This window comes from Centrocercus urophasianus, unplaced genomic scaffold, assembly GCF_019232065.1.
Source record: "Centrocercus urophasianus isolate 14NV4802_14NV808 unplaced genomic scaffold, USGS_Curo_1.0 seq_30, whole genome shotgun sequence".
NCBI classification, from domain to species: domain Eukaryota; kingdom Metazoa; phylum Chordata; class Aves; order Galliformes; family Phasianidae; genus Centrocercus; species Centrocercus urophasianus.
The window spans coordinates 7,366,541-7,394,106 of record NW_024884867.1 but is presented as its reverse complement, the minus strand read 5'-3'; the positions used below and the strand labels follow the sequence as shown (position 1 = coordinate 7,394,106).

General features: G+C 45.0%; 1 protein-coding gene across 16 annotated transcripts in view; it reads left to right on the top strand.

Moving 5' to 3' along the window:
• PITPNM2 (phosphatidylinositol transfer protein membrane associated 2) overlaps positions 1 to 27,566 on the top strand; it is a 115,898-nt gene that overhangs the window by 75,259 nt on the left and 13,073 nt on the right. For 10 of the 16 annotated variants that reach the window (XM_042828586.1, XM_042828591.1, XM_042828585.1 and 7 more), the window contains 13 exons: positions 828 to 1,151; positions 3,974 to 4,069; positions 7,165 to 7,269; positions 8,159 to 8,229; positions 10,619 to 10,863; positions 11,346 to 11,535; positions 12,516 to 12,635; positions 12,891 to 13,102; positions 17,472 to 17,647; positions 17,995 to 18,165; positions 20,629 to 20,778; positions 25,079 to 25,243; positions 26,549 to 26,752. In XM_042828586.1, coding sequence (XP_042684520.1) covers positions 828 to 1,151; positions 3,974 to 4,069; positions 7,165 to 7,269; positions 8,159 to 8,229; positions 10,619 to 10,863; positions 11,346 to 11,535; positions 12,516 to 12,635; positions 12,891 to 13,102; positions 17,472 to 17,647; positions 17,995 to 18,165; positions 20,629 to 20,778; positions 25,079 to 25,243; positions 26,549 to 26,752 — 2,229 coding nt within the window. The remainder of the gene's footprint in view (positions 1 to 827; positions 1,152 to 3,973; positions 4,070 to 7,164; positions 7,270 to 8,158; positions 8,230 to 10,618; positions 10,864 to 11,345; positions 11,536 to 12,515; positions 12,636 to 12,890; positions 13,103 to 17,471; positions 17,648 to 17,994; positions 18,166 to 20,628; positions 20,779 to 25,078; positions 25,244 to 26,548; positions 26,753 to 27,566) is intronic. The other 6 variants (XM_042828600.1, XM_042828603.1, XM_042828595.1 and 3 more) reach the window with 5 other exon arrangements.

The window sequence follows — 27,566 nt, the reverse complement described above, 5'->3', positions numbered from 1 at the left end:
GTGTGTTGATATTGAGATAGTTACTCATTTCAGTTATGTGACACATAGAAATCAAGTTTTGAATTGGCTTTACACACTTCATTTTTCTTGTGCTACGGAAGAGAGATCGTATCTGCAAAATAAAGTATGCTTTATTCCCTCCTTCCCTTTTCTTCCCATTCCATTCTCTCTGAAGCTCATATCTGTGGTGGTTTTTTACTGATGTGTAGAAACCAAGTGCAGGGTTTCCAGGAAGAGGAGAGCTTTTGGTTATCTTAGCATAACCAATATGGGAAGCCCTTCTATCATGTCCCATATTGCTGTGGGTTATGTGGTAATTGCGAAGGAACCACTTGAAACAAGCCTGGGTTAAAAAAAAAAAATAATAATTTTTAAATGTGATTTTTTTTGTTGTTGTTGTTGGCTTTGTAACATTCTTCTGGGAACATGTCCCATTCATGTTGAAGGCTGGATCTACGTGTTGCAACTTCCCAGAGTTTCATAAGGGTGCTATCTGTGGCCTGTGCCTGGCTCTTCCTTGGCAGAGCAGGCAATTGCAGGCAAAGTCTTGGATGTGGAATTATGCAATGCCTTCCCAAGCTAAAAGCAGAATACCAGCTAATTTGTCAGTGGATGATTGTTTAGCAAGAACTGAGGAGGTACAGCACAGAAATGACTGATTTTCCAACCTTGATTGATATACAAACATCCATATCTACAGCTTGATGCGTTATGTTGTCAACGCTTCTGTAATATCAATGCCACGGAGTCTTGAGGTTTTGGGGAAGGGAACACACTTCCTCCTGCAGCTCTCTAGCACTGCTGACTGGGACATTCTGGCTTTGCAGGCTTGCGGAAGGTCATGGTCCGTGCCCATCGGCAGGCTTGGTGCTGGCAGGACGAATGGTACGGCCTCACCATCGAGGATATCCGGCAGCTGGAGAAAGAGGCACAGCTGATGCTGGCTCAGAAGATGGCCCAGTTCTGTGGTGAAAATGATCCCGAGCAGCACGGAGTCAAAGATGCTCCTGGTGAGAAGGACATTGAAACTGACACAGTTTCACCTGTGGACCCAGAAGATGTCTCTGGTAACAGTGAAACAGCCTCTGGGAGATCGCTCACCAAGCAGTGGTCCACCTCTTCCAAGTCCTCCCGGTCTTCAAAGAGAGGAGGTAAGATGCTTATCTGAACTGTGCTGAGGCTGGGCTTTAGGAAATTATGGCTGGCTGGAACCTTTGGGACAGTGCTTATTCTTCTTGTGGGCTCTTTCAGCTCTCATAAGAAATTTCTGCTGGTATTTCAGGTTCAGTCTTCTCAGGTGGCTTCCTGTGGGTTTGGAGATGTTTGTCATTATCCCATAAGCGTGACTGTCAGAAGGGCATATGGCAGAATTCATATTGTGCTTTCGAGAAAGCCACTCTTGAAAGCCTCTTGAAAGCACAGAAATTAGGAGAAGCAGTAGAAGAACAGGAAGCAGCTGGGTAGCAGTGTTGGGTGTCAGAAAATGACAAACAAAGCAGCACAGAGAGGCTTTGGCCCTGTTCCCCAACAGCCGCCGGTGGCTTTTACAAGCCCTCATCCTTCAGCAGAGCTCCCTGCCTGCATGCTGTGCTGCGCCTGGCTCCGGGGTGCAGAACCCAGCAGCAGGTGGCAGTTAAGTGCTCATCCAGGAGGCCGTTACCAACGGGCACCTCGTGCCCTTGCCTGCAGTTACACCTTACTGCATGATGCTGCAGTGCAGCTGACGCACCGCAGGACTCCATCAGCTGCTGGAGAAACTAAGGCAGGTGCTGTGAAAGGACGAGGGGCTGGGGTTCGCTGCCTTTCACAGTGGTAGTGCATGTTGGCTGTTTGGGAACCAAAACTCATAGCTAACTTGAAACCAGTTGAGACCATGGATCATGATCACATTCCCCTTTAAATACTATTCAGCAAGCTTTCAGGCTTTTGCTGTTAAAGCCCCAGCAGATACCTTGTTTAGGGTTCAGTTACAATGCAAGTTACAGGGAGACAGGGCTTGAATCCCCAGCAGCTCTCTCTCCTTTCAGTCAGGCGCAGCTGGTAGATGGGGTAATAGCTCTCTCAGCAAGAGGGCAAAAATCTTGGTTTTTCGGAAGCCCCAGGAGGCAGCATTTCTTCCAGGGACGGTGGAAGAGGCATCTGGGTGAGTGAAGCTTATCCATTTCTCACATGTACCGAATATTGGAGTTGATTCTCAATTTTTATTTACCACTCCATCACTGATTTCATCACATGGTGAATGAGATAGGAGCAGCAGTTTTACCTTGCAATGACTCACCAGTGAGCCCCAGGGAAGAACCTACCAGACGCTTCATAAATCCTTGTGTGGAGATAAAAATGCTACTTTGCTTGCACCAGGATGTTTTGGCAATGCGCCCATCTCTCGCTACACCCTTTGCTATGAACCCCCCTTCAGTGCTGATGTATTCATTGGCAGCTGTAGGTTTCAGACCCTTTAGGATTTTACTTGAAGGTTTTCGCTAAGAGCAAAGCGTGGATTTGTTTGAAACTGCAGACTGCCTCAGCTTTTACAGGAAAAAGTAATGGAAGAAATGACTTGTGATGTGCTGAGAAGTACGTCATGCAGATATTTTAATCTTTCTGGTGGCACGTTAACATATGGAAGCAAGGAGGGCTGTGTCGACGCACCGCTACCTCCAACAGGAAAAAAGCAAACGCCTTTCTGCCAAAGATCTCAGTCCTTTCTATACCACGCGAGTGAGACCTCTGGTGATAGCAGGACCCTCCTCGCCATCCCATATGTTATTATATGCTCTATTTTTAGCATCCATTATGCGAGTGCTTTGACGTCACAGCAGCGTGAATGGGCTGCGCTCTGCCAACCTCCTCACTCCCAGCTCCAGAGGGGTGGGCGGTGGGGAGCTGGGGGCTGCCAAACCCCTGCTGGGCTGCAATTAGATGACTATGCAGGGTCTCCTTCGTCTCTGCACGTGACAGTCAGGTAGCAGAATTGAAATTGGAAGCCTTTGGCTTACATGTTTAACGATGTTGCAGCAATAGCATGAAACGGCTCGTGCAGCTCTCGCAGGAATCGGAGCCTTTCAGAGGCTTTGTAATGTTAAATGAGAATTTGTCAGTCTCCTTGATTTTTTGCTGTGTTGGGTGAGGTGTGCACTCCCCTCTGTGACATGCAAGAGGAATCTGAAAGGGGAAAAACCATGTAACTAATTTTTTGAGCCGTTCCCTTCACTGGACTACGTTTCTGTGATGAGCTCAGACTCCGTCACTGCTGAAATATATCTGAAAAAATAGTGCTGCCTTGTATTTCCATACAGTGTAGGGAACTCCGGAGAGGGAAGAGAAAGGGAGCAGCTAGGTGTGAAGAAAGGGGGGTGAACAGGGACAGGAACCAAAAGGTTTGTTGGGTTTTCTCCTCGCTGCAGCAGGACAGCTGCTCCGACAGCTCCCCTCCGAAGTAGTTGGATAGCATGTTGTTTAAATCATTGAAGTTTAAAGTTTAAATAGATCTCTAATCCAATTTGTGTGGAAGCAATTTCCTTCCAGAAAAGAGATTATTTCTATCCAGGCTGCTCTGCTTAGCTACCCACCCAAAAGTTAGTGAAGCAGAGGCATGGCTTGTGTGCTGATTAGAGGAACGAAGAAAGCTTCCAATCAGCCTGCTTCCTTCCTAATTGCAAACTTTAAAACCCAGCTGATTTTGCACGTCCTACTAACAATTATAAATAGCTGCCATTCAAAATAGCTTAAGAGTGATACAAACAGCTTGCTTTAATGTAGCATCTTGCTGGCAGGTTATAACAACAGTAAACAAACAGGATCCGTAAAGTGGTACACTGACATCACATCAGCATCATCAGGGTTTTGTGTTTTTAATATTGCAGCAGTGCATTTTTGCAGAGAACACACAACTCTTCCTCCAGCAAAGATCATGTTGGGAACTCTCTGTCTTGTCGAAGTAGCGTTTCGCATAAGGCTTTTCTGCTTTTTCCAGCAAGTCCCTCACGCCATAGTATCTCAGAGTGGAGGATGCAGAGCATTGCCAGGGATTCAGATGACAGCTCAGATGATGAATTCTTTGATGCACATGGTATGTGGAACCTAAATCACCTTGTTCATTACCTGAAGCAGTGGGATAAGAGGGCGGAAAGCATGAGCTGTGGGGAGTGTGTGGGGAAGGAAGCGAGGCTTCAGTGCTTTGTTTAGGGTCTGTTCCATTCTAACCAAGCTGTCTGCAGCATCAGTGCAGCTTCTTCGAGCTTCCCCAGCACTACCCAGCAGATTCCTGTATTTAACACGGCAGCATTTCAGATTTATTGTGATCTGTCTGATGTGATCTTGAGCAATGTTAACCTTTTGGAGCTGTATTTTATTTGTTGCAAATGTGTGGATAAAATTTAGCAATGCTTACTGCTCTGTGGGTGTGTCTTAATGATTCTGATTCAGTAACACTGATGTTTTAATAATTTTTTTTTATCAGTAAAGGATATGATTAATTGTTCTGACTGGGCCTGAAGAGGCTGAAGTTTGCTTTTATTAACTCCTTATCCTCCTGTTCCTGGAAGTACAATAATGAATGCAACAGGGTAATTCATGTGCCAAAATTAATCAGTGTTGATTCCAGAATTTCCAAAGTAATTTTGACTGCTCACATTTGGTGAATTCTTTGGTGTTCTTTCTTCTTTTTTTCCATGTAATTATACGAAGAAGCTTTGTTCCACTGCATTCATTTTATATGTTGTACTTAATATGTATGTAAGCCTGGGAGGCTCTGTCTCTGCCGACAACAGATGGACTCCTCTCAGCTTGTAATGCTAATCTAAGTTACATGTGCAACGTGTGCTGATGAAGTTGGTGACCTTTCTCTGAAATGAAATTGTGAGAAGATCACACCCCAATTTTGTAAAGCAGAATTTCAGTGATGTTCAGCTGAAGTTCAGATCCACAAAACTGATGGTATCTTCTAGAGTTCTCACATCCAGTATTTAGGCATGCATCCCAAATGCTGAGGTAGAAAGTGGCCAGGATGCCTGTGAGTCAAAGTGATGAATTCATCTTGTTTGGAAAGAGAAGGGCCAACTTCAGGTCAATTTATTGACTTACATAGCACCTACAGAAACGGTAGAGGATTTATTGTAGCAATATACATAACAAGAAAAGAGGAATGAGTCATTGAAATGGCATCACTGCTATCCACCCTTTTTTTTTTTCTTCTCTTTTTAATTACTCAGTAATAAAAAGGAGATAGATTGAGATAGATGTTTGGGATTCAGGCCCATGGGGAATCCCAGGAGTGTTCCTAAGGTCCCTAGGAGGGAGAAGTAACCCCAGCAGCAGCCAGGAGGCTCGTCGTGCTGGGAGATGCGGGGTCAGTGCTGTGGGAAGTGGAACTGATCAGGGTCAACAGCCAGCAGAGCTCCTCAGCAGTGATTCCCATGGACACACACGTTCCCTCAGCGTGCAGTGGGTGCACTCTGAGCTCGGGGAGGTTTCTTGTCTTGGACTTCCCACTCATCCTCGTTCACTGAGTCTGGTTAAAGAGGTGACAAGTACAATAATATCTGATTCCTATCCCTTAATAAATGCTAATAACGGGAGTAATATCCCTTTCAGTGATCACTTAGGTAGCAATAAGGGCTGCAATTAAACCTCTCAAGGAAATAAGTTCAATATTAAGCTTAAGTTGCTGAAGGAGCTTTGAGTGCAATCTTCTTAATTCTCCGCCAGCACATGTTCTGCACGCATGTGCTTCCTTGCTGGGAACAGGTACTCCATACTCCCTTGCGTGGGGCACAGAGGATTTACTCAGCTTTTTCCATAGCTGAAAAAGGAAATGGCATGCCAGTACGAAGTTTCCAGGTTGCTGTCTTTCTGTGGTCAACGTGTAAATAGAAACTCCTAAAAATAATTGGTCTTTGCTCGGCCGTGCACTCAGACCTAGCTAGATACACTGAAAAGAATAATAAATTTCATAATCTCTTTGTTTCCTGATCCTGGGATTCTTCCAACTGATTATTTTCTTAGTGACTGCACAGCACCAAGAAAGGGAGAACCCTCGTTTGGGGCTCTAAAGATTTTAGATCAAGACATCTGTAATTGCTGCTGTTATTATTATGTTTATATCTCTTTATTAAATTTATGAACCCAAAATTTTCAGGAAAGGAATAATAAGCACAGTGCAATAAACAAATTAGAAACCAATTAACCTCTGTAACAGTTAAAGACACATCCCTAACATAGGGAAAAAAAGAAAAAAAGAAAAAAAAAGAGAAGGAACCAGCAACTCATAGCAAAAGCACCGCTGTAAGCATTCAGCTGCTGCTGTTGGCTGTGGGTTCAGGTACAGCCCCGGGGCTCTGCTCCTCTTCCCAGAACTTGTCCTGGTGAAGCACTGAGTGTGGGAGTTGTGGGAGTGCTCTGCAAGGGGCTCAGCGCTGTTCACCTTCCTGGATGCTGCCAGGGAGTGTTTTAGAGGCTCTGTCCCTTTTATGCCTCTTCCTTTTCGTTACATTTCTCTGAAGGTAGTGTTCTGGGGAGCCTTGTTCTTTACCAGCTGTAGCTGAAATTAGCCTGGGAAGAAGCTCTTGAGGTAGGAGGGAAATGGAGGACGTGGAGGCAGTGTGGCCTGTCTCCTGAGGAAATCAGGCTAAAGATAGCCCGCGGAGTTCAGTTTCCTTTGTTACTTCTGCCTTTTTAGGTATTTGGTCCTGTTAACAACAGCGATTCTTATCACTGCTTCCCCCAAAGACCTCGCTCAGTTTTCACATAACTCAGGGAGGATCCCAACAGCAAATGTTGCTTTGTCCTCTCCTGCTGGAACCTGCTGGCTGCTCAGCATCACCAAGCAGCCATACAGGGTCATGCTGTGCAGAAAGTGCGGCCGGAAAAATGTCTAACTTTGTACTTCAAATGGTTGTTCTAAGAACCTGTGTCATGTTTTCCACACCTCAGGGCTTTTGTTTGGAAACAGAACCTTTTCGTTGCATGTTCTTGACTGTTTCAAAATAGGCTTCTTTTCCTACATAATGAAAGCTGAGAAAGTATCGTGTTTTATGATGACTTAAACCATCAGGATGTTTGTAAGGTTACATATAGCTATGGGGTCTTTTGATTAAAATTCTGTTCTGTGCTCTTGTCTGTATACATAACTGTATGTGTGTGACTCAAAAAATCTGTTTTTTAAAGAGGACTTGTCTGACAATGAGGAAATGTTCCCGAAAGAAATAACCAAATGGAGTTCCAATGATCTGATGGATAAAATTGAAACCCCCGAATGTGATGATGTCCAGGGTAATTTTTTTTTTCTTCAGTCAAAACCGCATGTGATATTTCACAGTTTTTCCAGGTCACTTTTACAGCCCCATTCTGAGCAATGTAAAACTTGTTATCTTCATCTCATGATCAGAGAAGCTGAGGCAGAGCGTAGAAATGACTGCCTAGCACTGCTGGAACGGTGCTGCCTGGTGGGAGATGAGAGAAGGAAGCGCTTGGTTCTCTTCGTTTCCCATGTTGGTTAGGTTCCTTTGTGTGACAGGCAGGATTCATTCATATAATGATGAATACTTTGCCTCTGTCTTGAATTACTTCAGTTTCTCCTTACTTTTCTTTTCTCTTGCTCCATCCTTTGTTCTTATCTGTACCCACCTCAATTTTTTTTTCAATTTTTCTGCTCATCCTTACGAAACTTTGGAAGGAATTGGACTCCTCAACTAGCTCGATTCATGTAGCAACACAGTGAAGGATGACACTTAGGCTTTCTAGTACAGTGCTGTAGACGCAGACGTGTGAGTGCCTCAGATCTCTGCTCCCCCAGTACAGTTGCAGTGGTTCCTTTTATTTTCCCACATATGAATCACTTCTGAGAATTGTGCAGGGATTTCCCATTGATGCAGTGCCTGATGAAATGAGGATGCTTGGGTTGCTGTAAGGAGAGTAGAACTTGCCAGTGTCCTGAAGTGCTTATTAAGGTTATGAGAAATTGCTGGAAAATAAGTGGCCTGGCATTGCCCAGGTTCTCAGCTAGAAGGATGGGGGAGGGAAGGAGAGGGCAATTTGATGAAATAATTAAGGCAATCTGAGGCAAAGAGGCTGAGAGGCATTGGCACAGTCTGCCTCTGAGGGAGAGTGTCTTTGCCAAAGTGTCTTGCTTTGCTGACATCTTAAACCTCTGTGCTTGCAGGTGACTTGTATCATGAGACATCAGCAGAGTACCACGTTGGCTCCAGTGTGGAGAGGCTCAGCATCATTGAAGTAAGCACTTTGGTTTCTTATAACAAGATCCCTTGTTGCTGGAGCGTCTCCATGTGGGGTAAATGGGGTGAACTGCTCTCTTCGCTGCGAGTGGTGTCTTGTCTTTGTGTATCATTTGAAGCCACACTGGTATGCTGTGTACTCCCTGGCTAGGCTTAAGGGATTATTTCACCTGCCTTTTGAGCATCAGATAGAAAATTTTCAATCGTTTGCAGGCAGTGTTAGGTATCCAGCTGGAAAAAACACTGATCCTGTGGGGATAACAGCTGCCTGAGGCACTGCTGGTAGAACTGCCCTGATAATGCCAAGTGAGCTAGTGGAAACAGGAGTGCTGTGTAACTGCAGGCTGCAATAGTCCCACTGACACAGCTGAGCTGCAGCCCACTCATTTGAACTGCTCAGGGCCTTGTTTGGAAACCAGTTATAGCACAGTCTGTATCAGAGCTCCGGATAAAATAAGAAATGATTACCCCACTGGCTTTCCAGTCTTGGAGTATGCAGGTTTTTGCAAGCCAGTGTCCTAGTGAGATGTCCCTTAGAGTCATGGTAGTCATCCTGCCCCCCAGGCAGTGCCTGTTTGTGCTGCACCGCTGATGTGGCTGCTTACAGAGTCCATTGTGAACTGCTTAGCTTATGTTATGGTCAGTTAAAGACTGTGAGCATGGATTTGATATTATTCTACATGCTAGGCTTTTGTTGTAGAGACTGAGAGCTTGAGGGCTATGGGGAAAGTGGGTTGCTGGAGATGGAGTGGTTCTAGCCATCTCACGGTGAGCTGTCTGCAGCTCACAGCCCTAAGATTTCATGCAGAAGCTGAATTGGTGCAGAGGAGTTGCTGTCTTCTTCAGGTAGTCTCCTCAAGTCATTCTCGTTTCTGGGTTAATTTTAGGAAAGAAACTTGAAAGAGAGCTGAAAAAGCCTTTTCCTTGTAGTTGTTCACAAGTAGTCCACTAAAACAGTTTGAAATTTCTAGCCACCACAGCAGGGATTTCCTGTTTGGAAACTCCCTCACCAAAAGGTAGCCCAAGATTCAGTTGTCTTACACGAATCCAGATCTTACAGGAAAGTTCTAAGTAGCCACCACCACCCCTAAAGTAATCAGCAGTTGCTTGCATGTTCCCCACTTCCTTTAAGAGCAGAGGTTAATGAACTGGAAGGGAACGGCGCCTCCAAATGACTGATAAACCTCCGGATGACCTGAGCTTGGTGACTCATGTTGTTCTCCGAATGAGCACTTAAAACATTTGTCTGAAAGCAGTGCTTAGATGCAGAGAAGTCCTCTGATGCCTCCAGCCAGGGAAAAGTTCACCTTGCAAGCACTGTAAACTGGAATCGGAGAAAGTTTAAAGAGCAGACATTAATATAATGTAATGGTGCTAAATAATTAAAGGCTGTTCTTGTGCAGGAGGTCTGGAAAATCTTTATTACATCTTATGTGAATTTTAATGATTCTGGTGGGCTGCGTATTAACACATGCTTTAGCATTTATCTGGTAAAAATGCAAGCTAGCTGTTAGGTTGCTAATGTGTGCCTGGGCATGCTTCCCTCCCACCATTGTGTTTGTCAGGGGTTCAATCACTGCTCAAAAGACAGCAGGTGACTAAAGATGTTAAAATAAGAAAAAATTGCCCAATGGAAAATCCTGCTTGCCCCTCCCTCCCCCCCTTTCCCACCCACTCCTAGTGTCTTCTGCAGTGCCTCAGCAGGGAGTTGCCTTCCCCTGGGGAAGCAGCCAGGATGTCCTCAGAGGTTGTCTCTGCTACCATGTGGGGTGAGACACAGGAGAAAGGATTAGTACCTGCTTCTGCATGTCACAGGTTTTGGGGTGGGGGGATTAGAGTCTGCAAAGGAGCTGTTAACACTGAAAGCCCTGATAGTGGAGAGATACCAAAAATAGGTTATGTTCCATTGCGTTATAACACGTGACCGACACAAATGGATGTTCTGGACCTGATCTTAGGGCATCAGGATCAGATTGAGAGCTGTTCTTCTGGGAAACTTAACAATAACCCTCCCTGGAGTTCAAATGCAAACTGCAACCTGTCTTTTAAGGCAAGGAGTTTATTCAACATCGTAAGTGAACGACGTGGGCAGCCACTATACAAACCTGTGGTGTGTCTGTATAGCAGCCACCGAGCCAGTTGTTGGCCAGCCCTTTGGTTATGGAGAACTTTTTTTATAGGGAGGTTTTTTTCTCTTCAGTTCCTTTTTGCCAACATTATAAGCAAATCTGAAGTCTTAAACCTATTTAACTAGTGCATGTGTTGTAAGTACCATGTATGAGTTTGGGGGAAAAAAGGTGATAAAATTTCCTTAAAATCCATGTGGGACAAATATAATTTCTTTGCAAAACCAACCTTTCTACTTTGCTCTGTTCATTCCCACCTAGGATGAATCAGTGCAGCCATTAATGCAGCCAAGTAAAATCCATGTCCTCCTCTTAGTACTCCATGGAGGGAACATCCTAGACTCGGGAAGTGGTGATCAGAGCTCTAAGCAAGGGGATGTCAACACCATCACGACTGTCTTTGACACGGTGATGAGGGTACACTACCCAGCTGCTCTTGGACACATTGCCATCAGGCTAGTCCCTTGCCCAGCCATCTGCTCCGAAGCTTTTTCACTGGTGTCCAGGTAAGTTGATGCTACTTTTTTTCAGACGTGTAAAATTTCATGCTTGTTTTTTTATTTTCTTTTTTGATCTGGCATTCATTAAATACTCTGCACATTGAAAGTTCTGACCACGCTACAAGAGTGCACTTATTAATATACTAGAGAAGCATTCCATCTCAATTTCATACTTAGCTGCAGTGAATACAGTAATCATGCAGCAAGACTTTTGTCATTGATTTACTCTAATTAATCCAATAAATACTGAGGCTCTAGTTCCTTGTCTGAAGGTTGTTCTATCCATGTAAGGTGCTGTCCTTCAAGATTTACGTTTGATGGGAGGGAAAGACTTATTAAATTTCTTATGTGTTCACTTTGGAGTAAATGGCCATTCTGTCTTGTGGCTTTTTTTTTTTTTTAACAGTCCTCACAACTGACTGTACTGCTTGTAAATGCTTTTCCCCACTCTGCATCTTAGTATTTCCAATCTCTCTTGCTCTATCCAGCCTCAGCCCATATAGTTATGATGAAGGCTGCCTATCCAACAGCCAGGATCATATTCCCCTTGCTGCCCTCCCTCTGCTAGCAACATCATCACCTCAGTACCAAGAAGCAGTAGCCACAGTGATCATCAGAGCCAACCAGGCCTACAGCGAGTTCATCAGATCCCAGGAGGGCATGTCATTCAATGGCCAGGTGAGCCACAATGAAAGGAAGAGCAAGTGAAGCAATTTCCTTCTGAAGCTCTTTCCATTCATTTCTCGGGATGGATGGAAGCGCAGAAGTGTTGAGCTGCAATAAATGTGCTTCCATTGCTTTCTGAAAGAGAGATTATTGCTTACGCTCTGTCTTGAACCTTTGGGATTCAAAGTAAAGTCAGAGCTTGTGTTGAGAAATGAAGCTACAAGGCTGTGAAGTTAATCAGTTTTCAGCATGACACACTTTTCCAAATCAGGAAAGCTACTTTTGCTACTCCCCTTGCAAACCAAGGATGTTTCAGTGTTCCCCTTTTTAAAGGACCTTCAGCAGCTCTCACTAGAGTCGTCTGTCACAAATACAGGTTTCTTTTTCGAGGTGGCACAAGTCCTCTGTCCTGTAAAATACCATCACTGAGCATCACACTCCTGTGAGCAGAGTGACCCTGTAGCCCAAGTGGAATTTGAGCTATTGAACAGGCTGTGCATGTTGTGCATATTATCCACCCTGAGCTTCTTCCCAGCCCCAGGGCTGCAGAAAGCCACCTTCTGCTCAGGGCTCTCAGTGCTGTGTTGTGCCTATCTACTGAATGCTCTTGGAGGCAGGACAGCATTATCTCCTGACAGCACAAACAAGGAATAGAAGCACAGCAAAGCTTGCCTGAGGTGGTGTGGGCAGCTGGTGAGGAGGGATTCAGGCTTGCTTTTTTGACCCTAGACTTAGGGCCATAGACAGTCTCTGTTGCTTTCACCTTGCTCTGGTTGGCAGATGGGAAAAGGCAGAACGTGATAGCTGTGCTGGCTAGCAAGAGTCTGCAGGGTATGAGCGGATGTTTTCTGACAAAATAGTCTTACTGATAAAAACACTGGTTATCCTGTTACAGCAGCTTTTCCAAGTATAATCCAGCACTCCTTTTAACTGTCATCTCTGAACTGAAGTCCAAGGGCTCTTCCCCGCCCCGTCTCTGTTGCCTTTTTCAGGTCTGCTTGGTTGGGGACTGTGTTGGAGGAATTCTGGGATTTGATGCCTTATGCTACAGCAATCAAACTGTGTCTGAGAGCCAAAACAGCAGTCGAAGAGGGAGTGTTGTGAGTGTCCAGGTAATGCTGTGTCTGCTGGGAATAGGTATGCTGGCCACAGCCCCTGGTTTTAGTGAGCATCTTTGCACAAAACAGCAAAGTCTGTCTTTGTAATTGATGGCCAGCAGGTGTGTCGTAGTGTGCGTGAATCCCAGGACTTGGTGGGCTTTGCTGTGAATGAGATTTTGATGTAGATGTGTTGAGAAGGATGGAAGGAGGATATAATGTGGATGATTCAGTTGTCAGAGTGATAAGTCCATGTATTTCAAATCCCAGGATACCGACCTGCTATCTCCTGGAATAACAGTGAACAACAGCTATTGCTCCAGCGGCTCTAATCTGGAAGCCAGCAGACACCTCAGCAGGAGCAACATTGATATTCCCCGTAGCAACGGAGAGGATCCAAAGAAGCAGCTGCCACGGAAAAGGAGCGATTCGTCAACCTACGAACTGGACACGATAAAGCAGCATCAGGCCTTCCTTTCAAGGTAAGATTTCTAAGGAACAGAGCCAGCAGTGCTCCGGAGCTGAGATGGTGCACCTGTGAAACTCGAATGTTGCTTTGTTATCCTGTGTCAAGGAAGGTGGAGGAAAATGTTATTTTAGATTAGAGGAATATAGATTTCATTGAGTATGTTGCATATACAAAAAAAAACTATCAGCACCCTTACTCAGCAGCAGTGAGAGAATCCAGCTGCTCTACTGCATCAGTATGACAATGGAACAGCTCTTTATTCTGTTTCTGACTGCCCAGTCAGGTAACTGCTTTTTTCTGTGCTGCAATTGCAGCGTGGAGGTCATATGGCAAATATGTTAACAGCGTGAGTGAAGAGAGTGAAGCAGAATTGTGACTCTGATATTGTTTTAATTTCAAAGGATCTCCAAAAGCTGACCTGTTGTGACGAGTAGAGTGCTCTTTAATTTTAGCTTAGTTCAAGTGTGAGATTGAACTGCATTGTCCTTTCCTGTCACAGTAATAGGTTTCTGGTAGGTCAGTCGCATGCTCTGAATAAGTCATCGTGAGCCCCTCACTGGTTAGTTGGTTCATCTCTACTGTCCTGCATGACTGTTTGGCAGAATCATCCATGCCATTACATGAAGCAGGAGCAAGGGATTGGGTTTTGTCCTCTGCCAGAGCTGCTCCATTGTACCTAGCTTGTATTTCAAATTTGTTACTCGCTATCAAAGCTCTCAGTATCACATTGCAAAGCTTCCTCAGATGGGCTTTCACAACTGTATCTGTTAACATAACTGATAAAATTTTCATAGTGATCTTTCCATTGCTGCTGATCATTTGGGGATTACTTCTGCAAGCTCAGAGGCTTTTTCTGGCTGAGTCATTTCACTCAGCCTGTGTAACTGGACAGCCCATACCTCTGTCTCCTATAGGACCAGAGGAACTGCATCATTCTCCTAATCCCTCTTCCCTCCACATCCCCAGCATTGGGAGCAATGTCTCCCCAGTCAAACACCATTATCTGCATTGTGACTATGTTCAGTTCTGTTCCTTTTGCCCCATGCTGAGCTGAAATCTCATCCCACTCTTCTGCTTCTCCTCAGTTACTTGCAGTTGTTTCCCAAAAACACAGGGGCTCACGTTGTCCTGCCTTGTCAGTCTCTTGTTTGTACATTATTGAAACAGCCTCCTGTAGTACAGGAGTCATGCAGAAATGTACTTTCTCTTCCTTGTTCTTGACCTCAGGAGCACAGGCTGAGCACAGGAAAGTGGGCTGGCATCTTGATGCATTTTGCATCTAGTTTAGCAGAGGCAGTGAGCCTGGAATGGCGAAGGGATTGTGCAGTGCCATCTGTCTTTTCAAACAGCTTTGTCCCAGTCTTTCATGCTCCATCTCTTAAGGAGCGTGCCAGCTCCCTTTGGAATGCATTTGAGGGGAGCCTGGAAAGGGCTGTCAGTGTTCAGTGTACTGATGGATTAGGGCACTTTTACTTCTTTGGGGCTTTGCATCTTTCAAAATCAACCTTTAAAACCTGAGTCAAAAATGAGCCTTTCCCAAAGCTCAGTAACAAGATTTATCCTGGAAAAATGCATGAGCTCCGTTTGCATCTCTCCCTCTCTGGTCCAGGGCGCAGGGGCTCAGCCCTTCCTCTTGGCAGGGATCATCCAGCCCAGTCATTGGCTGAATGCCCCTTCAGTCTCTCTGTCATTAAATAATGATTTTCCCATATGAAAACCAAGCTCTGATGCTACTCAGCTTTGTGCAGGAGACTGGCAGGACTGAGCCAAGTTTTCCTAATGGGCCCAGCATTCTGGCAGCCTGGCATATCGGGGCCTTTCTCTCTGTGCCTATTGCAGATTTCAACCTGTGCCAAAGACACTAATTTTTTATTCATGTATCAGATCAACTCTCTTCTTTGGGATAATGCCCAGCAAGCCAGAGCAGCATCTGGAGATTACAATCACACATTTATTTTTAAATTCAGTCCTTCTGCACAACTACATTATTTCTGGCTGTGCTGTACTTGTATTATTGTAAATGAGTTGATTTGCTTCTGAAATTCATAAGCTCTTGTTTAATTAATGCACACAGTACATCTGCTGCTTTTTAAAGGGAGAACAGGGCACTGTACATTGCTTGGAGCATGATGGATTCAGAGTTCCCCTTGGCTCTCATTTCTTTTGATTGCAGAAAAGACTATCAAGATTCCAATAAAATGAGAGGAGCCGTCCAAATTGCTTAGCAGTATGACTGTTCTCATTCTCTTCCATTCCCCACAAAAAGATGCTGTGGGAAGATGAGTGAATATGCAAAAAGCCTTGTACTTACCCTGCTGCAACACATCTGCCATCAGGATCCTTTCTGTTGCATGTTTTTTTGGATCACACTGTTGTTGCCCTGTCTTCAGCAATGCTGAACCTATTCTGAATAACTTTGTATTCCTTACATGCGGCAAACTTAATGTGTTGCAGTCCTGACAGCTAAAATAATTGTAGCTTCACCAAAGGTGGCTTGTTTTTAAATCTGTTTGAGCATCTCACATCCCAGCAGTGTGATCTCAGGGAGGTTTGTTCACATCACAGGAATGGGAACATACTCATTTTAGCTGTCACTGCTGTAACCTCCTGTTCCTCTTGCTTTTGACATCGCTGTTTTGACTTTGTGATCTCTATGCCTGCCATAAGTAAGCTGGTTATTTCCCTGTGGATGGTAACCAGGAGAACAGCACTGTGATTGTGCACGTGTGCACCTTCAGAGAATACATGGCAGTGGGGCACAAGGAGAAGCTATTAGCACCCTTAGGGGGCGACAGCCAGCAGGATGCTGTCCCTGGAGTAACGTGCTGCTTGCCAAAGTTCTAAAGCTACAGATGAACAGCCCTATTTCCATGAGCCCCACGCTGTGGGACATCACTGCCCACTCGGGCAGCCACATGCTGCCTTCAGACATGGCCTGAGGAGCCATTGCTGTGGCATGCGCTGGTGGCCACCTGGGACTCTGTGTTGGGGCTGGGTAGAGACTTACATTTACATCATCCCTGACTCCAGGCCTGTAAGGCTATTATCCAGCCTGGCTGTTTTGGTATTCATTTATCCTACATATTTTATAGGCCCCGTTCAAATGCTTTTTAAAGTGTTTGAAAACACCCTGCAAAGTCACTGCTGGGAGTCTGTCCTCAGCTCTCCAGTTGCAACTGGTGACAGCCCAGCAAGGCTGCAGTCTGAATCTGTAGAATCTGGAGAGGAAGAGAAATTCAGCTGTATTGCTTTAGGCTGGTGAGAGAAGAATGTCAGAAAACCTTTTCTGAACCAGGTTATTAGTGCTACACATCTGTTCTTTCACTGTTTTATCCCAGACCATGACCTCTTCCTAGCATGGGGGTGGATTCCTGGGCTTGTTGTCTAAGAATTCCTGTTTCCCTTTCCTTAGTGTCCAACGGATATGTGACATCAAGCCTTTGTTGTAAACTTATGTATTGGCCAGCCTGCACTGTACACAAGTTTAATTTTTCAAGGAGATCTGACAGATAAAAGGAGAAGGCTGGACACATTTGTATCTTTTTTATTTAAGTACAATTACTTGGGGTTGTTGGGATAAGGCTGAGGGATAATTTGAATGGTAATAATTTGGCATATGCTACCTCAAGGGAAAAACAGGTGAGAGAGTCCTGGTTGCATGATAAACGCAATTTACATCATGGCTACTGAGTTAATTACCTCGGATTACCATGTCCAGTGTGTGCTGTGCACATGTTTGGAAGCTGTAATGTGAATCTGGTGCATGAGTATGTTAGAAGCCCTCATGCAGATTTTGATCTTTCCTTTTCTCTTTCCCCTCCCATTTTTTTTCCTCTTCTCTTTTTAATACTGTAACATTTGTCCAAATATTTCTATGAGGAAGAAATGGGTAAGCACAGTTTTCTGTAACATTTGAGAGTTAGGTGATGGAAGGAACTCAAATGTTGACAGCCAGAAAGCACAGCAGTGATGTGTGTAATGGAGTGAATCATTGTAAATCTGCTTTTTTCCCCCCCTGTTTGTTACTCTAGTAACTTTGGTTTGCTGGTTATTTTAGCTTGGAAATGGCTGTTCTACAAGCAGCAGCCCAGATTTTGACTCCTCAAAAAACCAACATTTTGAGGTGATTGGAAAGTGTTAATGAACCCACTCAAGGCTTGGATTTGTACAATCTGAAGTATACCAATGAAATGAGGTCATTGTTTGGGGGGCACATCTTACTGGATAGGAAATCTACAGTACAGAGGCACATTGGGTTGATTGGCACAGTTCCTTCACAGGAGAGACAGAAATTACACTCGCTGTCAATCACTTATCTGGCCTTCAATTATGACAAAATAGCATGGATGAAATTTTGACGTTGTTTTCTGGTCTTCTTCTAGTTTACATTCTAGTGTTCTGAGAAATGACCCGGGATCCAGGCGATCAAGTAGCTCCACTATGCTGGATGGAGGAAATATTGGGAAGTTTGAATTTGAGATCACTGACTTCTTCCTCTTCGGTTCTCCCCTGGGTCTGGTTCTTGCACTGCGAAAAACTGTCATTCCAGCTCTTGACAGTAAGTCCTGATGTAAACTGCTGTGTTCCCTGAGTAATCGAGTCAAAAAACCCAAATATTTGTAAAGAAAATGTTTATTCTGCCACAAAGGATCAGGTCACCCTACGATCTGGACAATACTGAGAATTTATTCATTTGTCCTTTACTTCCAAGTGTTAAGAATACTGGGAAAATTATTGAATCTGTAAATGTACTGATAAATATTTCAGTTGATTAAAATGGAATAAGAGGAGGTAATAAATCTTCAGTACTTAAAAAAAAAAAAAAAAAAACCACCCTTAACAGGTATCTGTTTTATAGACAAATAACTGTGTGATACTTGAACACTTTTTTCTCCATCTCTTTAGTCTTTCAGCTCAGACCAGCTTGTCAGCAGGTCTATAACCTGTTCCACCCTGCAGACCCATCTGCTTCACGCCTTGAGCCTCTTCTGGAGAGGAAGTTCTACCTTTTGCCCCCCTTTAATATTCCCCGTTACCAGAGGTTCCCACTGGGTGATGGCAATTCTGCTGTTCTGGGTGAGTCACTTTGGATCCCTGTTTAGCTGTCTAAACTTCACATGAAGTTATCGAAGCAATTGGGAATGACAAGAAAGAGAATTGGCCCTGTAACATTAACTTTATTCTTGGTTTATCAGAAAAGTAGGCATTTTTTTCCAACAAAATCAGTGCCCTGTGTCTCAAATGCCTGTCATTTGTCATACAGAGGCCATCAGCTGCTGAGAGTCAAAATCTAATGAGCTCCCTTTGAAGTCCATGTTTTACACCCAAGCTGGTGCTTGTTGTTGGGACTGAATGGAACATGATTAACTTGGCTGAGTTTTAGGACCTTGGTGTTTAGGGTGCCAGTGAAGAGAGGAAGGAGCAAAGTCGGCAGTAAGATAATGAGATGATTCACTTGCTTGTGCCCTTTGTTTTTTCATGGAACCAGCCAAAGGACTGGCTCCTGCAAATGGTCAGGCTGCTGCTTTTACACCTTGCCCATGAGACACTTAGTCTACTAGGACTCCTCTGCCATCAGCGGCCTTTTCACTTGCTCTACCCCAATTGCACAGTAACAATGTCTAAAATGGCTGTGTGCATGTTCTTTTGGCTGGCTAGGTTTCATCTGAAACAATTGTGTCCTGACCATGCCCTGGCTCAGCTCCCATTACATCAGTGCTCCTGCAGTTGATCTAATAAAATAAATTCTATTTCCTACCATCTTCACTTCACTTCTGTGCCTAGACTCTCATGGTCTGTTGCCATTTTAATGCAAGCTCTCATTGCAAGGAGTTCTCGGGGAATTTAACTGCTGCATGGAACTAAATTTGGCCTTTCCATTTCACCTAAAGCTTTAGCTCCTTCCAGAGTAAGGGCTTTGGGGCTTCACTGTTTTTTTCCCCTTGTTAGAACATTTAGTCAAAGACTCCTTAAAGTCAACAGACTAGCTAGGAGTTTCTACTGTAAAAGAAATCATGCTGGCAAACTGGAGTCAAATGCAAAAGCCACCATCTAGGAAGACTGGGATTGTGTGTTTTGTTTTTTGTTTGTTTTCATTCCCCTCTAACACTCTGGTAAATTTCCACGTACATGGTCTGCTTTGTATCTGTATCTTTAAAGATGGTTTTAATTGCTGAATCAGGAGGTCTAATTTGTTTAAACAGGCATAAACTAAAATCTGTAATTAGCAAAGCGAATAAATACTTTCTGCAGACCCCACTCGTCAAATATAGCAAAGATCTTGCTGCAACACCTCTTAAAAATGGATCCACCCACAACTGCATTTGTACTCAGTCCAGTTACAGCAGCTTGGGGAATCTGTGGCAAGTTGGAAAGCAAATTTCTGGGGGTGTATATTCTTGGTATCAGCTGCAAGTAGCCTTAAAAATATACATATATCTTAAACCTGCATTCTGGTTATCATCCCGTGCTACAGCAGTGATCTCACTAATTTACTGTGCCTCCCTACACCTCTGTTAGGTTGGCTGTGTGTAAGTTTAGGGATAAACCTGTACGTGATGTAATGGAGAGAGTGAAATGGCAATGAGCTCAGCTATAGGAAGGGTAGGGTGATTTCAAAACCCTCTTTGAGTTTGAGCTGTGTTATTGTAAGAGATGCTGCTCTGACATGATGAATGAAACTGACCAAAAAAAGCAACTTTCAATTCTCTGACTGTATAAAACAACACCTCTTCATTTGCTTATCGTAAAGTAACAGGCTCTTCCTTTCCATTAGAGCCAAAAATGGCTGTGATTCGGGCATTATCTAGAAGGGCTGTTCTGACCATGGTTTGCAAAGCCACTAATAACACAGAAGTGCTCATTGTAGGATGCTCCAGAAAAGTAAATTGTTGCTGTAATTAAGGTATATGATTTGATGATCATGTGGAATTCAAAAACTCAATTACTACAATTAGTTATGCACAAAATGTTCCATAATGTCACTGTGTGCATTTCCTTGCGCAGGTAGCTGGCTTTGTTTTTCACCCCATCCTGGACTCTTAGACTTTTTTCCATTATTTTTTTCCTTGTGCCATCTGTACTAGATATTGGGTCCCCATTTCATTGCAACCAACTCGCAGAGTGGAATCAAATTCACAGCTCTGCTTACTCCTGTGCTCACTGTGTAGGCTGTAAGTCTGATTCAAGTAAATCTTCCCATGGAGCATGTATTTTTTCTCATTTTTCTCTGGGTCTGCTGGCTATCTGTAGATTTAGCTCATTTGGAGAAGCTGCTGAAGAGGCTCCCTTTTCTTTTGGCGTTGAAATACCATCGTTCTGTTCTCATCTGCTACCAGCCAATCTCTCCAATGTGGGTCTGTTTGGAAACCCACCCATGTTTTGTTTCTTTTACTCTCTTTGAAGGTTGTCCTTTCATTGAAGACCGTTTCCTCATAGTTGAAGTGTTCAGTTGTAATTGTTTGTACGTTATTACTTCGTGGCCACATGTCTGTTGTTCTTTGTCCTTCTGTATTTTTTTTTTTCCCCATCTGCTTCTAGTTGAGACAATCCAGAACAATCCCATCCTCCTCATGGAAAGTAGCCCTCTGGGTGCTGCCCAGCACCAGGACAGCTTCATGGAAACAAGTATCCCCGTTCCCGTACTGAATTGGCAAGATGTTTCCAATAAAAGTGCTGGTTTTGCTGAGTGTGTGTAATCTACACGTTTGTATTGTCTGTGGTGTTGGGTACTCGGGGTGCTTTTTGGAGACCATTCTGTTGCCTCCTGGAGCTGAAGTCTTCATGCTGTGTCTCAGACTGTGCCACGTGAAATTACTGCTTGGGGTCTGGGAGACCCAGCAGGAAAAGAATGAGTCAGAACCACGGTGCTGAGTCTGGAAGGGGAGACTGCTGCCACATACTTCATTTCTTCCTCTTCTAGTGGCAGTGCTGCTGGAAGAGGCTTTGGCACAGCAGCACAGAGTCTCTGGGTGCCTTGCTCATGTGCAGATCCCACAGGACTGGACTGCAGTGTGCAGCTCCCCAGCACTCAGCCACACTGTGCTGTGGCCAGCAGTCTAATTAATGCTGTGTCAGACCAGATTTTGTCCATTTGAGTGTTCCGTGTTTGGACAGTCCTTGTGGCTCTGCTGAGTACACTGAATGAGGCTTTCAGACCCCAAGGTGGCTGTGTGTTGGCTTTTTACAGTTAATTTCTGGTCTTCTGCCTTAAAAGCAAAGTTCAATGCATTTGTTTTGCTTTGTTCTACTATGGTAAATGCTGCATGGCCTCATTTATTCTGGTGGCGGCTGGTGCTACAACTGCGATCTTAATGAGACTTTTAGTTTTCTCTTTCCCATGTGTCACTGTGCCCATTCTCACTTTTTTTTTTCTATTCCCAATTGAGAACCCAGTTCTGCTGTCATTTTATTTGTTTAATAAGCTGACCATCACTGTCCATGAGTAGTGCAGTATGTTATGTGGTCATACAGGATGGCAACATTGCAGACTCTTCCAGATAGGCTCTGCCTGTGTCTTCTGAAGGTGCAGGTGATTAGTAGGTGTGCAGTTGCTGCGTTGGCTATGATGTTCCATAACAAAGCAGAGGCAAGGGATCTGGTTCTATTCGTTAATCCCTTTGGAGGTCACTGATGAAGTGCCATTTAGCTGTCATCTGATACATCCTGTTGTCAGGACAGTGCTTTCAGAAGATTCTCTGCTCTTTATCCTGTGTTTCAAGAGCACGATGTGGCCGAGCAGTGCTTGCTTTGACTGCAACAAGTACAGCCTCTGGTCTGCAGGAGCTCCACAACCATGAAAACATAAGGACAGCAGCACTCTGCGTGGCTCTTGATCTCAGGGTAGCAATTGCAGAGCGCCCAGCGCTGGCCGGTGATTGATGCAGGCAAGGCCTGGCTCTGCTGAGCAGCTGGCTGGCTTTTGTGTTTTATTGAACCTTACATATTTTCAGTGCTTTCAGCATTTCCCGCTTCTGTGGCAGAGCAAATAGCACATACTGAAATCTGCCACTCTGGTACCCCCAGGACTTAACTCAGTGCCAGCAGTACATTAGGAGGATGGCCTGGTGCCGTTCGCTGAGTGCAAAACAATCACTGAGGACACTGACAAATGAGTCCATAAAAAAAAAAAAAACAGCGTAGAAATGAGTGTTAAAAGATCTATAGCTGGGGAAAAAAAAAAAGTCGTTTTGTTTCTTATAGCACCTCTTCTGGAAGTGCAGTAAAATCTCAATTCATCCTGCTCACATCATTCTTAAAGAGAGCCCCTGTGGTTTCTGAAAGGCAAGAACAGTGCTGCCCCAAAAGAAATAGGCAGAGTTTACTGCTACAAAGAATAGGCAGAGTTTAGGAAATAAGTTGTTAGGTTTCTGTTGTTTGTTTGTTTGTTTTCCTGTGAGTTGTGTCCCAGTATTTCATCTGGAAGTCGCCGTTGCTGCAGCTTTGGGCTGAGGGAGCCTGGCTGGAGGGGCAGCTCTCTGCCCCTGCTTCCTGCCCTGCTGTTTCCTGGCCCTCCTTTTCTTTATAAACTGACATCTTTCAAAGACAGAGGGAACGTAGCATGGGGAAGGGGAGAAATGTGAAAGCAACGCAGGTGGGTTGGGCACGGGAGTGCTGCGTTTGAACTGCACACCATCCCCTAGAGACAAGCAGGTTTCTGACACCAGTGCAGGCAGTGCTGAATTGAGCAGTTCAGTGACACTAAAACAGACTGGGTTTCTGTACAAGTGAGAATCACTGCGGTGATGACTTTGTGGTGGTTTGGAGGGGCTGTGGAAGGTTGTTTTTTTGTGAAGATACTCTAACAGAGCCAGAGCCACGATCAGCCCAGGCAGCCCCATGTTTGCCCCGGCCTTTCCTCCTGACTAGCATTGTTGTAATGCTCTTTAGTGTGTCTTCCAGCTGCTTCCTAATTCAGGCCACAGATGTTTATTTCTAAGGGAGAGGAAAGAAGTTCAGGCTTCACTGGTCGGTACTGGCTAAAACCAGAGCCTGGCGCTTTTCCTAGTACAGACAAAGCCAAGCTCCCTTCTCACTACATCTGACTGAGTTCAAGGAAGTTGATGGGCATCATCTGTGTTGCAGCTGTGCTGGGGCAGCCATGTGATGTGATGGAAGAGAATAATTGCAGAAGAATCTCACAGTGTGTACAGGCCAGGGGTAACCTGGAGAGCTGAGAAGGTTGTTCCAGCTCACGCAGCCAGTAGATACCAGCAATGGGACCTGGACCTTTTACCCCATGTGGGTGAATGTAGCCAGCCCCTGGCTTGGCTTGTGTTCTCCAAGTACAGCCTGTCCTTGAGCTGTCTGCTCGTGCTGATGCTTTCCACAGTAAGAAAGGCACGCTGGCACATGGGCTCAGAGGCGCTGGTTATGGCAGCCAGCAGCTCAAGGCAAGGTAAAAAGAGGAGGAAAGTGCTGAGAAAGTGATGCTGGTAATGGCTTTTCAGGCACAACGTGGGCAGTGTGCGAAGCTCATCATCAGGGCAGGCTCCCACTGGGGCTCAGATCATCCAGTCCACAAAGCTTTTACACAGAGCAGCTTGTGGTCTGATTTTCCCTGCAGAGAACAGAACTCTCACACCAACACGTGGGTACAGGTTTCTGCTTCGAACGCTCTCTTTCCCTCTGCTGCAGCAGGATTTGTGTGGGCACAGACACTGCTGCTGGGAACTGAGACATTGGAGGAAGCAGATCAGTAGCCCCAAGCAAAAAGATCTGTGTTAAAGTAAACCAAAAACGCCCTGAGCCAACCATGTGCTAGGATCAAACCCAGGGATATCTAAAGTGGCTGAAATAGGTGGAGGATGTTGGTGTGGGGGAGAAATGTGCTTACTTCCCTGTGGCATTGCTGCCCCTGAGGACACCAATCTTTGCCCTGTCTTGAAAAAAGTTCAGATGCTGCTGCTCAGGTACAGCAGAGATGGGCAACGTTAAAACAGGAGTGAGTAGCTTTGCTTATGCATGTTACTGTCACACCTGTGCTACCTGCTGTGGAGTGCACTTGGCACCATAAATCCTCTGCCCTGCAGAATCAAGGCATATCCCAGAGGCATTGAATTTGGCCTCATCGCATCTGCAGAGGGGTGGGTGCTGGTACCACTGGTAGAGGGGGAAAACTGAAATGCAGAGATTTTATTTTGACTTCCAGCATCTCTTGGTTTTGCCATTTGAGGTCTGTTTCCCTCTGATACATGTATATATAGATTCCACATCAGCGTGACTTGAAATCCTCCTGCTCTGTATCGATGTACTGGAGGGTTAAGGCACACTTGGTAGACCTCAGGTTGGGATCTAAAACCCAGGCTTGCAGCTGTACAGAAGAAGCTCTGTTTTCACAGTCTGAGCATTCCCTGATTCACCAACACCGCCTGAAGATGTAAGAGCTCAGCACTCCTTTCTCTCAATAGCCCTTGCTTCAATTTAATGAGTTGGCTGTATCAATCAGCAATAAAACACAAGTTCAAATTTAATCCCTGCCAGGCATGAAATGTTTTCTTGGTACTTTCTGTATTAACACTTCTGTCTTGGAGATGTTTATTTAAGTCTAAATGTTGCAAGAAAACAAATATCCCTTTTTAAACACTGTTTTTAATTGTTCTCCCTCCCCTGATTATTTTGTCTCTGTGGGTATATACAAAGCTGTATATATTCACATCTGTATGTATGACACATGCTTCTGCTATAGCTGCTTAAGTAAGTCTGCCTGGATTATTTTGTTTGGCACTTTGGATTTGGTTGGGTTTTTTGAGCTAATTATTTTGCTTTCCTCAATCAAAGGCCACTCTCCAGCCGCATGCCTCTCTGCTTGCTGCGGTGTTTGCTTTCTTTCCCAACTAGAGCTCCGATGAAATGTTTTCCATTCAGATCAGCTTTGAAAGGTTTTTGCATCTACGGGCCTTGTTTTCCTCCTCTTCCTCCTCTCGAGTTCATCTTGCCCCGTCTCTGTCTGTTGGTCTAATATTTTGATTTCCCTGTTTCAACTTTGTAGCAGATGTTGTTCAGTCTCATGGTGCCGTCTTCATGGAAAGCGCGTCCCTGTCCACCCCCATTTCAGCCCCTCAGTTCAGGGGCTTCCGGAGAGCCAGTGAGATCAGCATTGCCAGCCAGGTCTCAGGAATGGCAGACAGTTACACTGCTTCCAACATAGCCAACAGTAAGTGTTTCACCCCCTCCAACACCACTGCTGTCTCAGCACCACACCCTGAGCTGGCCTGCTCCAGGTCAGAGCCACGCAGCTTCTGTCTGTCTGTCTGTCTGTCTGGGGTATGCTTTCCATTAATAACAACAAATTGTTCCCCTGGTTTTGTCGTAGCAGTTCATGTTACCGTCTGCCCTGGAGGAACCGGATGGTAATACAGGGGTCAGAGCTGCCTTATGCATGTTGGACTGTGCTGACGATTGTGGTGTAAATGGTTCAAAATAATAAGAATTGATAACTGTGAGCATTGTTTGGCTGCTGTGTGTGGTGGGGGTTGATCCAGAGGGATGGTTGTGCACTGCTGTTGCTGAGTCTGGCAGAACAAGTCAGGATCAGCGCAATAAAGGCAGTGAGGCACTGCACAGGGTGCACTGAGAGGTGGTGGTGCCCCATTTCCATGCAACCACGGTCAGGTTGGGCTGTGAGCACTGATGGAGCTGTGGGTGTCCCTGTGCGCTGCAGCCAGTGGGAACAGCGGCCTTTGGGGGTCCCTTCCAACTCAAACAGTTCTGTGATTCTAGATCTATAATGCAGGGTGGTGTGCAGCTTGATGCTGATCAGTAAATGTGATCCACAGAAGCAGGGGATGAGTCAGCCTTTCTATAATGCTGGAAGGGGGAAAAGGGATCAGGTTGTTTATTACTTGGCATTGAAAATTGAGCTCTTTTGTAGCCTAGAGGGCAGCTCCAAGAGTCAGTGAGTTCTGACCTGTGTGCCAGAGCAGAAGGAAGAGAAAATAATGGCTTTAATTTTTAATAAAAACCTGTATAACTTTTTAGCAAATACCATAAGGAACAGCAGCCTTTGCTAACAGTTCACCCTGTTCTTATTTCAGCTGGAGTGTGAATTTAACAGTGCAAGTCCTAAGGGACTGCTGAAAACCAAACAAACTTAAAAACCAAAAAACTTCAGCCTGTACTTTTGCCCCAGAAAGTGGTGAAAACTTAAGAGATGCTCCATTCCCAACACGCTGTATTACAGGGCTTTGAATAACTCACTTCATAATTAATTACTGAGCTTAATAACGCTCCCCAGGGGAAGTGTGAGCTGCTGAAAGGCTGTGGGCACTGGGCAGAGGCTTCTGTCCTGTTTGAGATGACCTCTGTAGGAAGAAAACATTTGCCCTTGCATAAAGGAGGTTTTGTTCCTCAGCAAGAGCTTCTGGAGGATGGAGCTGGTGTTGCCTGCAGCATGTGTGCTGTATTAAGTGTGACTCCTGTTTTGATTTTTGTTTGTTTTTGTATTTATTTTACTTTTTAGAAACCAAACACCACCTTAACCATTGTAGAGGGTTTAGCCTTCTCTCCCTACTTGCACTCCCTCACAAATCCCCCACCCAAACTTCATCCAAGAGACACAGGCAGCATAAACACGAAGTCCCTTCAAAGGGAAGGAAACCCAAAGGGCCATCGAGTCAGGATGCAGACTATGCTCTTCGGATACCTGACATGGACATCAGAAAAGGTATTCTGGAGAGACCAGCTCCAACCAATCTCCTCTGTCACTCAGTGGCCACACTTTGCAAGAAATCCTTCTGCTTTCACTGAGGCACCTGCAATTTCTGGTTGCATTTTAACAAGTACTTCTGTCACTCTGCTCCAAAGGACCGTCATATCACTGCTAACACCTGGCAGGAGCTTTTCTAGGCAAAGCTTTGGGGCAACGCTTCTGCCTCCACTGCCCTCATACTGTCTTTTGAGCATGGAAGAAAATCCTCTCTGCTTTGTGCAAAGATTCTGAAGTTACCCAAGCTGGGGACTTGCACGTGAAGTGAAAGGCTGGGACATGACCAGGAGCTGCCAGTTGGGAAGGCAGGGAGCCAGAAGTGGCTGCGAGGAGGTGCACGTGTGATCTGGAAAAGCCGTGTTGATCCAGCAATGCCCTCCTCCTCTTTCAGAAGGAGCCTCTCCAGAAACGCAGGGCCTATTAGGATAGGACAACCCCAATGGTTGTCCCCAGTGGGCATTTGGCACACCAGAGCTGGGCGCAGGGATGTGCTGATGCTGTCAGTCTCTATGCTTTGCTGTGATATAGCAAGTCTCCAGAAGAGGCTGCTGGGTCCGTTATTTAAGTTCATCATCTGGGCTCATCACCAACTAGCTTTCCTTTAATAAGAGGGTTTTGTTGGATTGTACCTTATATCTGGCAGCCTTCCTGGAAGTCCATAAAAACTGGTCACAGAGAAAACCAAATTTGAGGAAAAAGGCTGTCAAAGCCCCAGCTTGCAATCTGCATGCAAACACAGCTCTTCCTCTTGCTGTCTTGACCAGGTTCATCT